Source organism: Ctenocephalides felis, unplaced genomic scaffold, assembly GCF_003426905.1.
Source record: "Ctenocephalides felis isolate EL2017-DRISC unplaced genomic scaffold, ASM342690v1 CF-g0.4_SCAFFOLD_03571, whole genome shotgun sequence".
In the NCBI taxonomy this organism is placed as follows: domain Eukaryota; kingdom Metazoa; phylum Arthropoda; class Insecta; order Siphonaptera; family Pulicidae; genus Ctenocephalides; species Ctenocephalides felis.
This window is the reverse complement of record NW_020539725.1, coordinates 39,596,082-39,612,994: the sequence shown is the minus strand read 5'-3', so window position 1 is coordinate 39,612,994 and position 16,913 is coordinate 39,596,082. Positions and strand designations below refer to the sequence as shown.

Below are 16,913 nucleotides of genomic sequence, written 5' to 3'. Positions count from 1 at the left end.
TCGAAATATGATATTATGCGAGGTTGTTTTCTATAACGCTTACGCAAAACCTTTTAAAATAACATGACCATTCACATTTAGAAGATATGTTTACATTTAGGGTCCTTCTCTTCTGTCCGAACCAAAAGGGATCAAACCCAATCAAAAATGTCTGCGCTTGCGCATGACGCCAGTTATCGTCATTATCCGTCAGTGACAGTTTGGGCACATGGAAGGACGGAAGGACCTTAACACTTAACCAAGAATTGAAGCTACATGAAGGACATTTTTGGCGCAGTGCAAATTACTTTGGGAAGTGACATTAATATATCATTAGCTACCAACCTGTTTTATTAAACATAATATCTTTTAGTTGAGTTGATGATAACACGTGCTAAAAATACTTTGTTGGCTCGGCCCATTGCAGGACACCTTACACGACCATCATGGAAATGCAGGTAAGAGCATTATTATATTGTCTAGGGGTAAGAGACTGACGTTTTGTTATATCACTCGATTTTGGTATTTTCGATGTTAAATATTCACTGGCGTTGTTAATAACTTTTAATAGAAATAATCCACGGTTAAAGATTCTAATAAAAAAATGCAATAAATTAACCAGTTAACTGCGACATTTTCTTTGATCTGTGCACGCAGTTTCATGCTGTCAAAACCGCTTTGCAACTATTTATTTTATTCCTCAAAATATATTGAAATTTGAAAATGTTTAGTTTTTTTTTCAAAAGGGTATGGTCAAAGGTTTATATGCATAGCGAGCAATGGCGGATTCAGCTTTGGCGCCAGGCGGGGAGTCACATAATTAAATTATGTATAGAAAATATATTCGCAATACGATTAGAACATCCTTAAATTTTAGGATTCTTTGACGCCGCCGTTGAATACATATTGAAGTTATAAAATGTGTTTGGTAACAAAATAGATAAATTCATAGATAAAAGAAGAGTAAACTAAAATGGATAAATTAAACCATTATGAAGTAATTTTATTGCTGAATTAGTGTTCTATCTAAGTCTTAAGACAAGCTCAAGGGGATGTCATGACCCTCGTGACCCACCCTCTGGACCCGCCACTGATAGCGAGTATACTCGCCAAACTTCTACCCCTTCTTCATGACGATTTGTCAATCACAGTTAACTGGTTAATAAGCATTTTAACGTATCTGTAGAAAAATTGTATTACTTCATATTAGTATAATTTAACTAAAAAACGTAAAATTATGTCTATGTTTTATCGTTGGTTTTTTGTGATCCATTTTCTGTTAATTGAGACTTTGGGGTCTCGCTCGTAGCATGCAGGACCTCCGCTACGTAAGCCTTGTGCTGGTAGCCGCCAGATTATTCACTGCAATTCAAATGACAATTAGATTATAATTGATATATTTTTTTGAAAATTTATGTGTTTAATATTTAACCTCCGTCGGTCGGATATTTATTTACATTCGAACGGCCAGATCACACATTTTTTGTCCTGATTTATTCATTGATCGACAGTTAATGAAATTTTAGGATAAATTCAAAAAAGTTCAAGTCGATAGGATTACCAAAGTATTATTTTTTTAAATTGAAGTCGAAAAAAGTCTGGCCAGACCACTCCGACCGACGGAGGGTTAAAAAATTAAATATTTCGAAGTACTTATAGATTTTCGATTAAACCACTGATAAACAATTGTTTTCCTCAGGGCTTTATTGTATAAATTACCAACTAGAACTAGTTATTGATAATAAGTATTTAAGGATACAATCCCAACTCACATCGATCATATGATAATTCCTGAGAATCATAAAGCAAAAATTCCAAAAATTCCACACCAAAAAATGAAGAATTTAGATTTAATTCAAGAAAATTTATAATTTGCAAATTACAATTTATCTTGAATTGAATATTGAATTATCCATTTTTTTGTGCTGAAATTGAAAAGGTTTCAAATTTGAACTTTCTGATGTTTGTTTTCGCCAGAAAATTCAACTTGCTAATTCTATTATATTTTTTGCTCGTTTTCTCGACGTTTTAAGTTGTTCTAAATCGTTTGAGACCAGAATTGTAAATGAATGTTTTTGTACGTGAACCCAATTAACATTGGATAGACGTTTCTCAAAAACTGCGAACCGATTTCGAAAATTCAGAAGCGATTTGATGCAAATCGAAAAGGACTGGTGTTGTTTAGTTTTCACGAGGATCGGCCTAGTCGTTTTTTATAGTTAATAGAAAAATGCAAAAATTTTCGCCAAAAGATATCAGTTGGATATCGTACTGATTAGTTTTGAAACAAACCCGCTTTGCCATTTATTCCTATTACTTGAAAGTATAATTTTAATTTTTTTTGCTATTTAATGAAACTTAACACGACGATAAGGTTCTTGGTTTAAAATATTCTTTCTCATTGAAGTTTGGAAAAAAGGCCACAATTTTTGGACACACATCAAACGCTTGTTTGTGCAGAATAATTAATTCGATTACAGATATTATAAATTTGTTTGAAGGTATCAATTTAAAATCACATTGACTAGTTTAAGTGGAAGCAAAATCTGTGTTTTTGAATTAAACAGATAAATTACAAAAGTAATTTTATCTAAACACGTAATCTCAAATTTTATCGTTTAAGCCGAATTGTTTACACCTTTTTTGTGTTCAACTAACAATAAGTGTGCGTCCTTTAATCACGTGGTGCTTAAAAGAGGGAGGTTTGATCAAATATCAATAAATATCACGTGAAGAGGGGGGGGAGTCAGATAAAATACCTTATGAATTTATTTTTCACATCACCTGAAATCAAAATAAAATTTAAAAATTAAAAAAAAAAATCCAAAAATTTCTGTTTTTTCGAGGTGCTTAATACACGTAATGTTTAATCAGGGAAGGGGGTAATTTTAAATATCATCAAGGGGGAGGAAGGGTTCCAAAAATCTTTAAAAATTGATCAAGTGATTAATGGACGTCCCCTAAGGCAAAATGCCTTTAACTCAAAAATTTTTATGATTTTCTTGATGAAGGATTATTTCCACCACAATACCATAATTGCATCAAAATCGCAGGTCCTAAAAAATGTCACACAATTTTTCGCCAATTTATCGCATATGTATAAATAAAATAATTTTAAAAATTTATGATATGGATTTATAACGACTAGGAAAAACTCAAAGTGAATCCGAGCGACAGACGCGCGGGAACTCAATTAGCATTGAATCAAAATCGTACAAGAAATCTGTTGTAAGAGTAATTATGATTTGAAATCGTTCCCAGGCGTTGAAGTTCACGTCTATGATTGTATTTAGAAATTATTTTAATTCCCCATATATCAGCTTCCGTATGATATATATAGGTTATAGTCGAAAACGAGTTCCAATCAGCTATACATATTTGTATATTTATTTTACTTATTAAAACCAATACGAGGCTCATATAGTTAAAAAAAAAATGCTGCATATGAATAAATTTTATTGTTAATTTTATCTTTTACAATATTTTAGAAATGGTTAAATGTGTTTAAATATTGTCGAGCAGCTGTTAAATCAATTCATTATCTATTTAAGTTTTTTGGAAAACGTTGGAACCGATCCATACATTTTTCTCTCACCAGAAAAATCTTTTATAGGAATCGAGTTGAATTTTTTATGTGAAACCTTCTTTCATCTATATGGGCAGTTGTTCATTAGTTCCTTTTTGGTCTTGCAATGAAAGTAAATACATTATTGTTTATCAAATTAAACTTTAATTTGATATTTTTGACTTTATTATTTATTTAATATTTCAAAATCAAGTGCTCTGTTATAAACCTATCGTTAATTTTTTTCATATTTATATTTTAATGTTTATGATAAATGTAATTAATATAGCTATCTTCGATTACATACACCATTTGCTTGAAAGGCGAGATATTATTCCAACCCCTAATGATATTTAATAAATAATATTTAATACTGTTATCGAATCGAACTGATTATTTTAATATCGAATGAATATCTGTTTTTGGTTTATTCCTTTCAGAATCATTTATTTTATAAAAAATATGGAATAAGAATAAGAGATATGAATTGGGCTAAACGTGATGCATACGAATTTTGTAATGCTTGTTAATTTTTCAGACGAATTAATTATAATTGGTATTTATATTTATTATTATATTTGATATTATTTCAAAATACTTCTTATTTTCATATATTGGTCTGGTCAAAAATTTAGTTCCTCCTAATTAAAATTCCAAATAGGCTTTTCAAAAAATTCAGAACATGTTTTAGATAACTCAATCATAGCATAATTCGTAGCAATCATAAAACTACTCTTAGAACAAGTAGGCCATTTTTCCTGTTACATAAGTTTGCCACTAATGAGTAAAGTTGGATTCAAAAAATACAAATAAAATTTTATGATCTAAATTTTTTTTTAAAGCTTATAAGCTTTAAATATATTGTTGCAGCATGTTATCTCTACTTATAAAGGGCATCCTGCCTGAAAACAATCCTTCCAATAGGCTTTGCTCAACCATAATATTATCGATCATCTTTGATCAAAATATCTAATCTTCAAGATGCAGTTTACATGCATGTTTTACCTAAGTAGCACTAAGACACTAATTGTAAGTACAATCATAAAAAATACGTTGATTGATAATGCACTTTTTATATTATCCATAATTTTGACATACTATATTGGCAGTTAATGCATGTGAGGTAGTGAGGTATATTATTTTAATTAAAATTCCTTTATCCAAAATGTATATAATTGCATTGCCGCAATTAATCATCACATAACAAGATCAAACTCCTAAATTACTCGAAATTATTTTTTAATCATTACACCTGTGTAACTACAAATTAATTTTTAGTTTTCTGTAAACCACAGTCGGATGTCTAATTATCGGTTTCTTTGTTTGCTGCGACAATGTCTAGTTCCTGAGAATTTCGTTGCAAGGTTATAATAAGTAACATAGTTAAATTTTTTCTCGGTAAAATATTCCCAGCTAAGAAAAAGAGTTTCAACAATAGAAGTAAAGTAGAAAGTGCCAAAGAGTCAAGTGATAATGTGATAAAGAATCTAAGAGAATCTACTCCGACTTTTGTAAAATACGACAGGAAGTTAAGTTACAAGACATAAAATTGAAAGTATTTGAAATAAATGGTAGCTGAAGCAAATTTGAAATGATTACATATGTAATGCGCAATACGTGCCTCTTTAGGTTGAAGTCCGCATTCTTCTCAGGAAAGATAATACTAATGGGTTTCTTCATTTTAAGACTTTTATTTATGCGAAAATGCACTTAGTGGCTTAGTGCTATTTAAATAAAACATGCATGTAAACAGCATCTTGGAGATTAGAAATTTTGAGGTAGTTGATCAAAGATGATCGATAATATTGTTGATGGACAAACCCAAAATAGGAAGGATAATTTTGAAGCGGGATGTATGTTATACATCGAGACCACATACTGTAAGATTAGTTTAAATAATATTTTATTTGTGATTTTTGCACCAAATATCGCACATTAACGCCATATTATACGTTTCCTTAGCTGTAGGAAAAATGGTCTACTTCGTTATGCTAGTAGATGAATATGGAAAATATGCTGAATGTAAGTGATGTGACCAGTTTCCAATATTTGAATTACATATTTATATATGAATTATATTCAGTAATAAAAATTGAATTATAACTGCATTTAAACAATATATACTAGCAAATATATGTTAATTAATATAAAATTCAATTAAACTTAAAACAAAAATGAGAAATTATAACCTAGTGACACAATTTTTTTATACTTCGACTATTATATTTATATTAGGATTATATAAAAGTAACTCACCGGATTCTGGCAAGCTGACTTTGGTTGCATTTATACCATCACTGCTTAAATTGGGTTTTTCAGTTATATATTTCGGTAAAACGAAACCTGACGGTTTCAATTCCGGCCAATTATATGATTTTTTGACCATGGCACAGGCGTCACAACGTACACCTTTCGTTCGTTACTGGAGAAACTGATAATTCTATTTTCTTCCAAGAGTTTTTCTCGTCACTGGAGTCAGTATTGATGGAAACACTAGACTCGAACAAGCTATTACTTATGTGACCTATGATAGTTATATTTTGTTTTAATTCGCTATCAACACTATCAAAATTACTTGAAATCGTAGTTGGTATTATAGATTCAGTAGTGGTTTCAGTATCATTTAAGGCAACTGTAGTTAAATATTCTTCTGGTATTTTCTTAGATGGTTTCAGAGATGCAGTACTCGATTTGTACTCTTTCGTTTCTTTTGAATATTCTTGTTCTGTCCAGTCGTCAATATTCTTTTGCAAACGAATCATTTCACCGTGATAGTCTTTGGTATCATTGCTTTTGATTTAGTATTTTTTGTTGATTTGATACTCGAAACTTTTGGAGGCAGAGTATCACTTATCGTAACATTTTTATGATTTTCTATATTTTTCTGCAACTTAATCTCCTCTTTTGGATTTTTTTCTTTCTTTGTGTAATTAGCTAATTTTAAAATATCTCTAACTTTAGGAAGAGGTATAGTTTTTTAAAGTTGTTGGTTTTTGTGTCTGTGCAGTTGCTGTAACAATTTTTGATTCTTCTTGCTCGTGAAAGTCTTCATCAATTTCAGATGCCGGTGGAAATTTGTTACCGTATAAAATACATTTTGCTTACCAGGTCCGTTTACTTTGCGACCTTGGATCACGCTGAGTTCAGGATTAATAAACAGTTTGGGTTTGCTATTTGCCATGTAAGGTATTATTATTTGAATTTGTTTCGGTTTTTTCGTTGGAGATAATTCTTTTGGGGAGGCGGTGGTGGAAATAGATCTATAGATTCTTGTTTGTTATAAATATTTTCCCAGGGAATTTGAGCAGTTGGTGATGGCGGTTGCATGGACGTTGAAACAAAATTCACATCAGTTGTATATTCTAAAGTGCTTGGAGTAAACACTGTTTTACCTCTATAATGAATATCACGAAAACCTTTGAATGGTTTTTGTGGAGGATTAATATTTAAATACAATATTTGAGAGTCCTTTGGACCTGATTTATTTTCGTTATTGTACACCTGTGAATCGATATCAGTGTTTCTATGCCCTCTGTTTTCACCATAATGGTTTTGTACTGGTGGCTCTAATTTTGATTTTCAAAATTGTGGTTGAGATTGCTTTGTGAACTATCATAAATATTTTGTTGTTCAATATTAAATTCTTGATTATAACCTACTGTACTATATGAAAAATCAGTTGTTTCATAAGCGTGGTTATTTGCGGTTTGCAAAGATGACAAAGATGTTACTGACGTAGGTACGTTTGTTACAAAATATGGCTTCTGTGTGCTAGTTTGAATATCGTCATATATTTCTAACTTGTTACCATAGCTATCATAGTTTGGAACGCTACCTATATGTTCTAGTTTATCATTATCAACGCTTATATTGTAAGTGGAAGCTGCAGGATGACTATCTTGATGAAAATTGGGTAATACCACATTACTTTCTGGCGCATTGTACTCTTGAGAAATTGGATTTCGCTCTTGATTTTCCAAAGGAAGACCAGGAAGATTTGCGGGCGCATGATCGATATCTATAACCGGAGATTGCACTATACTTGGTGGATATTCAACTGATGAAACAAATTCAGCTACCGGAATGCTTGGGATAACTTGAATGTCACCATCATCATACATAGGTTTATTGAAAGGAATTACAGGAGGTCCATACGGGTTTGTACTTAATGATGGATCTTCGACTTGAGGATTCAAAAGATGATGTATTGGTAAATTTTCCGAACCTGCTAGATGTTGAGTTCCATATAATGTAGAAGATGACCCTTGATTGAACGGTTTTGCGTTGAACAATGGCGGTATTGCCGTTGGGCTCAAATTGGGCAAAGCAATCGGCCTACCGGCTAATGGTACGGCATGATGAGTGTTTGTTGCCAATGGGAGTACATCAGGGGGAGGTAAATATTCTTTACTAGTTACCTTTAACTGACCTCCTTGATTTAGAGTACTATAGTGCTGATTTGGTTTTGCTGGCGGAGCAGCATATTGAGCATTTGTTTGGAAGTTTTGTTGATGATATTGTTGATTGTTCTGATTATATTGATTATGTTGATTTTGTTGATTATTTTGATTGTACTCAGTATGATGATTTTGTTGGTTATTTTGGTTATACTGGCTATGCTGATTTTGTTGATTATAGGTTGACGTTTGAGGCTTGAAAATCGGAGTCCAAGGTACTTTGTCACACGGATTACAATCTTTCCGTGAGTGTTGAACTGAATGCCCATGTCGATAATAAGACGGCGCTTGCTGATGGTGGTTTTGTGTCGGTTGAGCAGCATATCTAGGCACGTGTTGAGAAGGGCTGGCTGGTTGGTGTGCTATAGGCGCTACTGGTGGAGTTAAGTCTTGGTCTTCTGATCCCGGGAAAAACCATTGCGCGATGCGTTGCATGAAACTGGGTTCCTCACCTTTAGGTAGCGTTTGTGGCTTACTGAATTGAACTGGCCTAATAGGGGGTCCATTAAAATGTGGTTTTTGGCTTTGTTCAAATTGATGATTTCTCTGTTGTCGAATAGGGGAGTGCTGGTGGTGATATTTTGGCGCGGCGGGTGGTGTTAAATATTCATTCAACTCGCTGACGGCAGCAGAACTTATTTTTGTTTTAATTATTAGGATGATACACAAGCCTGAGACGAATACCTGAAAAGAAAAGATTGATAAAAAATTGATGCTGCGTTGTAATATACGAGTAAATTGAGAGTATTAACAATAACTTATTATAACTTCATTATAACTAGCGAATCAAATATTTTTATAAGATCCAATTTGGTTCAGCAGTCTTTTCAAAAACATGCTATATCCACACATACATAGGGTAGGGCGGGGCAAGTTGAGCAATCGAAATATCACGAAAACTATTCACCGTCCGTTTAGGCATTATATGACGGAAAGATAGAGGTTTGGGAGAAATAAACATCCCACGATCGCTAGTGGCCGCTGGACAAATGAGTGAGGCTCACGGGCATTATGTTTATTTTGAGACCAAAAAGTAAAAAAGTAATTCATCACGAGTTTTCGTCTGGTTTAGTCAATTGTTATTTATTTTTAAACAGGTAAATGTTATTCTTCCATATAATTATAGTAGTTTCAATATGCATAGAGATTCTGGGTATAATTTTCACGGTTTTTTTATAAACTCACTTTTATTTTGAAATTTCGAGTTGGGGTTAGTTGAGCATAGTTGCTAAACTTGTTCTGTCACTAAGACAATTACCATTAACTTCCAGAAATTAATTATTATTTTTAAGATTTAAGCTAAGTCTATGAGTAATAATATAAAGAAATAATGATTTTAAACAAAAATACTGAATATAATGGTAAAATAATTCCTAAGATACGATATTGTTTTGTTGATTCTACTTTTGGTTAATTATTCGAAGAAAATTACTATAAGTTTTGTTTTCTCTGTCAATAAAGACTATAAATATAGAACTGGTTATTAAAAACTAATTTTATTTCATCATATATAATCATCATCATCATATATATATTCATTATAATTTCTTAGTGCTCAACTTGCCCCACCTACGGGGTACATTGAGCATACTTGACTTTCTGCTTTTAAACAGCTGTAGCTTTTAAATTTTACTTATTGCCAAAAAATAGTATTAACACTTTTGTTAAGCGATAAATAACAAATCCATTAAGCCGTATAGCAATTTATTGAGACTTTTCATTGAGGAGCTACATCTGTTTAAGTAAAAAGTTGCTCAACGTAGTATCAATTTATTTTCAATTTTTTTGGCGATTTTGATGTCACCCCACGGTGAGTTAATATGGAGTTTGCAAAAAAATGCAAATAAAAAGAGTTAATAAGGAGTTTTGCACATATTTCTCTGAAAAACGAAAATGAGGTATTAGTTACTTTTCAAAAGAACGGAACACGACTAAGCGAGTCTGCCTTTTCTATGGCAGTAGAAGATTTTCATTTCAATGACCTCGTGCAGCGTACCTATTCCCATAATGTACCATTGCGGACTATTTATCGTCGTCTGAAGATGTGTTAGTGGGCATACGATTGAAGATGACCCGTAGGAAGAAGAAAGAGTTAAACTGAAGATTTCTAAACTGCCGTCTTCAACGGGCTAGTTAAGGCGCAGTCGTATCGCGTGTTTTACATATCCCGACTGCAGGATAGCAAATTTGCGAAATATAGAAATATATAAATTATATAAACAATAATGTTAAATTCCGTATAAATATTATATAGATACAATCTAACAAAATTACATCTACTTTAAACGCTATAAATAAGCCACCTTACTAACAATTTAACAATCACTAACAATTTGGACGAATGTATTTAAAAAAAAGAAATACTCTAAGTTGTCAAAATATTAAAATATTCAACATAAATCTATAAAATATTTCATGTATTTTTCTTAATGATAATCTTGCAAATTGAAAAAACTTTTTTTAAATAATTTTCAAATAAATTTGTTTGAAATTAATTTTTATTTTAATCAGATAACATTTATTTCTGCACGTAGAATAAAATCCTAAATCTAAAAATAAGCGATATCAATAAAAAACAAAGGATCATAGTTGTTGTTTTATAGTCAAAAGCGTTTATTTCTTAAATATAATTTTATATACACATTTTTCGTACTAAAATATTAAATTATATTACGAAATTGATAAAAAAACGATTTTCACAAAATATATTTGGTTATACAAGTTGGTATGTATTAATATTAATATATTACTTAACAGTTTATATTAATATTAATAGTTAAATGGTATTTATTCCTAGCTAAATGATAGTCATTTGCGCGCTGTTTATATTATTTTATTTCTAATATTATTATTTTGTTATATTTATTATTTGTCATTTATTGTTTTTGTTCTACTTTATTGTTTTTCTAGTATTATTTTTATTATTCACAAGTTTTATTTATTTTATTTATTAATTTTATTATCTTTATGTGTTTTTATTTTATATTAAATCATCATAATACGGATATCATTTTAATGAAAATACTATCCTTCATTTTCTACTCTATTTTATTTATATTTATGTTATTATTCACTTACATTACTAGACGCTATATTATTTAGCAAAAGTTGTATCAGATATTGTAATTAAAAAAAAAATCCGCGCTATTTCTTTCTCAATTAAAAAATGTCGATAAAATTCGAATATTTTTTGAACAATAAACATCGATCTGTTTTTCAAAACCGTAATTTAAAAATTGTAAAATTTACCCTTATTTTTCTGTGTAGATATTATTTAGCGAAAGTTGTAACAGATATTGTAATTAAAAAAATCCGCGCTATTTCTTTCTTAATTAAAAAATGTCGATAAAATTCGAATATTTTTTGAACAATAAACATCGATCTGTTTTTCAAAACCGTAATTTAAAAATTGTAAAATATCCCCTTATTTTTGTGCCTAGATATTCCAAAATGACCAGAAAATATTAAAACGCGAAGACACATAATATTTTATATAAATTCCAATATCATCCTATTTTATATATCATCTCAAATTTCTTATAAAATAGATTTAGTTATAAATAAAATATTTACAACTAAATCTAGTACATCAGCTCTTCCTTTATCATGTAAATTTTCATCGTGAGACCTATCCTTGTACTTGTAGAAAACCACGATTCGAGGATGTCATATTATAATTTTATGATCTCTACAGTACGGGCGGAAAGGTTTATAGTTCACCAGCTCAATCGAATCGTATCTCAAATATAGGTTTCTAGAAATCGTAATAAATTTGAATAAGTCATTGATTTTATCGCTGTTATACATCTGCCCTTTTAGATGGCCGAGTATTTACCTGTTAACCTTTTGGTAAACAATGAAGACTTAAATTGATCCTTCATGTGACAGTTTTGTAATTGTTCTATTCCTGGGGTTTATCTAGATAATGAATATAAAATAATTTATATCTAAATAGAATTCAAAAAAATATCTTGTTAGTAATATAAGAGAAAATTGTTTAATACTTATCCTGATGGTAAAACTGAAGAAAAATTAACCAAATCGTTGAAATAAAAATTTAGAATTTCAAAATTTACTAATATTTCATCTCAGTACTACTTTATGATTAAAGCTGAAAATCTAATCTTTTTTTGGGTTTAGGTAACTATTCAAATGGGTTGCTAAGTAATAATATGATCGATCATGCATTGCATTGACCACTGAGTTGCTTATATTATTTTAAGGTAAATTTATTTATTTAGTTCTTTTGAATTTTATTAACTTCTCGTAGGGTAAATTATTGTAAGTCCAAAGATCGATATTGAAAATTTATGCATATTTTCACGTTTAGAAGGTTTATGTACATTTTGACATACCTTACAATTAGAAAAAATCTGTGTGTGTATGTATGGATACAATTTTTTGTCCATGTTTTCGGGCGCACGGATATAAATATATGAATAATTCGGATTTTAATTCTAATTCTAGCTAAAGTTCTAAAGCTCACTTACATACTTCAAATTAATAGTTTTAACTTTAAAATTCAGTTTGTATGATTCTTGTGAATATTAGAGATTGTTCTTATATTTGAGACTTTATTTATTGGAGACGTCGTCATCCAATTTATAAGCTCTTATATTTAGTCTAAAAATAAGAATAATAAAAGTTACAGGATTTATAATAATCTATTTGAAAACATTTGATATTCCTCGAATAGTTCTCGAATACGGTACGGGAAATTCCAGCAATTTGGCTTAACGATACTGGAGTGCATTCCATAAATAACTAAATGTATATTTAATTAAAAATATTTATTTTTTACGATACTAAGTAATTTTACGATGATTTATTAGACATCGATCTATAATAATATTTCTTACTTTTTTTTCTGTATCGCCAAAATCATGGCACACTATAATCTAACTTGGAACAAATTTGCCCCAATACCATACACAACTAATTTCAGTTTAATTTAATTAATTGAATAAATGCTTATGAATAATACGTTTGACCATAAATATATTGATATAATAATATCACAAACTTCGATGTTATCGAATTTTTTATTGGAACAAATTAATGGTCATTTTATTTACTTTTTGTTAAAATTCATTCATTATGCTAATTTATGTATTATTAGTAAATGATTAAAACTAATACAATCATGTAATATTGGCATCGTGTGTAGTGGCAACTCGTAACTTTATGGAGATCTATTACAAGAATGAATATATTTGCATATGTAATCTCATATGTCGATACATGAAAAATGTTTTTTTTATTGATTATTAACCGCATAAAGCTATCAATTCAGGATGTACCTCATCAACTACTGGTTCTTTAAGTGTTACATCGAAAAAGTAGCAATTTCTTTTGTGCGCAATTGAAAGTTCCAATTAATTTGTATTCGCTTCTGGTGTTACTATATTGGGAACAAACTTTTTGATGCAATTTTGCTAAAATTAGTATTCTGAAATTGATGACTGAAGCATTTTACTTATAACAATCTAGTTGACCCTTGGCGTCCTAGGAATGGTAAACAGCATATTATTAGAATGAAACAAAACACCTGAAGTCTATAAATTATTAACGCTAGATCAGGTAAATCACCTTCATATATCATTTCCAGTACTTTGGATATATTATGATGTGGTACATGATCTTACCCAATGAACTCATGATCTTACCTACGGTGTTCTACCTACTTAAGTGAATCTTCTTCTAGCAGCATATTTGTTGTGCTTTCTCCTCTATGTACTTTTATTTTATCATAATATTCGCATTTACGTTTTCCAGTAACACATTTCTTTGATTGTTTAGTGATATGTGATGAGCTGATTAAAAATACATTTATTGACATAGGTTCTTACTTAAGAAATTTTCACTTTTCTTCAGAAGATAATCGCCTTATAATAAAATATTGTTATATTATTATTGTTATATTGTTATAGTTATTCATTTCGGTGTGATAGGAACAATTATGTGATTATATATGTAGATGTCTTTAGAAATTATTAGATTTTTTTTTATAAGTGTTCATATTGCTTCCTTCTTTAGTTTGATTTTAAAATCATTAAGATTTTTTTAAACTAAAAATATACTTAATTTTTGAATTATGAAAATAAAGACTACATCACTCTTAATCAATTAGTTAATGCAGTCGATTCTATACGCCCTAAATCGTGTTAGAAATTTCAACAAGTCGATACTCGAAGAAGATTATTTTAATTACTAGAAAGCTTTTATAATTTCACAACCTTCACTAATATTAGTAATAATATTATAAAAGATTTATTCTCGTAGCAGAATAGATTACACAGATATTATTTTCTCATTACTGTGTCCCATTCGATGGCTATCTTCAATGGATTCCATAGAAATTGACACTACTGAAAGGTTCGTCAAGATTCTTATAACCATAGTGCACAAATATAAAATATTTTAAATGCGAGCTTTAAATTTTCAATCTTATTTCTTATCTATGATAAATGATCAAAGGATCTGATCGTGTTTCCATGCAGAATTTGCCCCACCCTGATATTTGAATGATTTTGATGCCATTTTATAGACTTTTTCGTAAATTAAATTAAATTTGAATGATTTTGACACGATTTTATAGCTTTTTTAGAAAAAATATGACATACCAATTTTCCACTCCCTGGCGTATCTTTTGGCCGAGATATCATTGAAAATATGCGAAAGTGGCCCCTTTTTTCAGAGTCACTTTTTGTCACAACTGTGAAAGATATCGATAAACAAATAATGCCATTTTATTTACATCGGTGGTGTCGGTTTCAAGGATATCTCGGCCAAATGATGAGCTAGGGAGTTGAAAATTGGTATGTCGGATTTTTTCGAAAAAAGCTATAAAATTGTGTCAAAATCATTCAAATATCAGGGTTGGGCCAATACTGTATGGAAACACGATCAGACCCTTTGTGTAATTATAAGACGTAATGCTCCGGAATGAGCTTTATTAATGATATTATTATTAAGCTTTAGCATAATATAATATTTTATAAATATAAAATTTCTATACACTCTATATCACGACTCTTGTGAAATCGTATCAAAATTTTTCAAATACCAGGGTTGGGCCAATTCTGTATGCAAACACCATCAGACCCTTTGTGTAACTATAAGACGTAATGCTTCGGAATGAGCTTTGTTAATGATGTTATTATTAAGCTTTAGCATAATATAATATTTTATAAATATAAAATTTTTATACACTCTATATTACGACTCTTTTTTTTTTATTATTATTTTATTGGCTTTATAAACTGGTACATTAGCCATATACTAAATTACATAATATCTACACTATCTCTTACATATATATCATTGTTTTATGTATATTGCATTTATAATTTTATATTATTAGATTTGATGTAAATATAAAGAGCTCCATATAATCTTGTATCTGTCAGCACTGTTATAAAACGACTCTTTTAATGAGCTTAATATAATTGCACTCACTAACAATACTCGACTAAATATAAAAATCAGCTCTGTTGTCTTTAAGAATTTTGATTACTTGGGGCTGTCTTTTAAAAAAAAAGTATGCATATTAAAAATATAACAATTCATAATACTCTTGTCAGAAAAATACTGATAGATTTTTTTTTTAAATTAAAAAATAATGAAAACTAGACGTTATAGAAAATAAATATCTGGAAATATTTGGAAATGAATATTGAAAATTCAAATTCAAATTAACGGCTGTTTTCGACTTATCGAAAAATTAGCCCCATTGACATGATCCATTTTAATTAATATTTATGATTATATTTGTTTGGAAATTGAAGTTCCAATAAGCATATATTAGGGGGCGTCCATTAATTACGTGATCGACTTTTTAAGGATTTTTGGACTCTCCCTCCCACTTGGTGATACGTGGTGATATCCAAAATTAACCCGCCTCCCCCTCCAAACTTCACGTGTATTTTTAATTATGGAAAAAAATAGTAAAAATTTTGATTTTTTTTGAAAATGTTTGGATTTTTTTTTAAAAATTTAGATAAAAAATAAATACACGTGATACCTTACTATAACCCCCTCCCCCCCCACGTAATATTTCGTCATTTTTTGTCAAAACGCCCCCCCCCCCTAAAATTCTCACGTGATTAATGGACGCTCCCTTATTTAATTTTTATCAGAAATTTCAATACATTTTTTTGTTGAAATATTACCACTAATTTACATAATATTTTGTAGTTAATATTCATTAATTACTAGACTGAAAGGAGTTTCTTAAAGTCGTTTTGTGGATGATATTATATTCATATAATAAGAAATAAAGTCCATTGATAAATTAATAATATAATTATTAATAACTTCACTTATAATTTAACACTCTTTAATTTGTCATTTTTATTTTTGGCGAGAAAGGGCTATTTTCATTTAAAAATACATTGTTATATATATTTTCAAGTAAAAACCGATGTCGGTAATACTTGACATTAAGCTGCCCGATGTGAATATGAAACAAACTACATATTATGGTAAAATAGTTAGAAACTTCATTTATACTTAATAAAATACTCAAAATTGGCTTTTTTGAAAAATTTCCGCTAAAGGGTTATTTTTACTTCAAAAAAAACTTTGCTATCTATGTTATCAAAGGAAAGCCGATATCAGGTTGTCTTGTGTGGGTATCGAATCTGAAACTTCTGATTAGAAGCCCATAGCTCTAAAAATAATTCATCAAAAAGCTGTAATTAGTAACAAATGTAACAAATGATACCAACTTTTGCCAATCTACTCTACAGGAAGGCCTTACATTTTCAAGCGACTGTTTAAAATATTTAGGCATTTTTGATATATGGACCCATTGCTTCAACTCTCTGTGTCTTATCAATCTTTTGTAGTGGGTACTCCCAAAGTAACATTCATTTTCAACTCGTGACCATTCAGAAAATGAAAACAATAAT

At 29.9% G+C, this 16,913-nt stretch overlaps 1 protein-coding gene across 1 annotated transcript in view; it reads left to right on the top strand.

Moving 5' to 3' along the window:
* The first annotated feature begins 322 nt into the window (after positions 1 to 322).
* LOC113384494 (UPF0669 protein C6orf120 homolog) overlaps positions 323 to 16,913 on the top strand; it is a 140,557-nt gene continuing 123,966 nt past the window's right edge. The window contains exon 1 of the mRNA XM_026622209.1: positions 323 to 437. Coding sequence (XP_026477994.1) covers positions 426 to 437 — 12 coding nt within the window. The 5' untranslated portion in view covers positions 323 to 425. The remainder of the gene's footprint in view (positions 438 to 16,913) is intronic.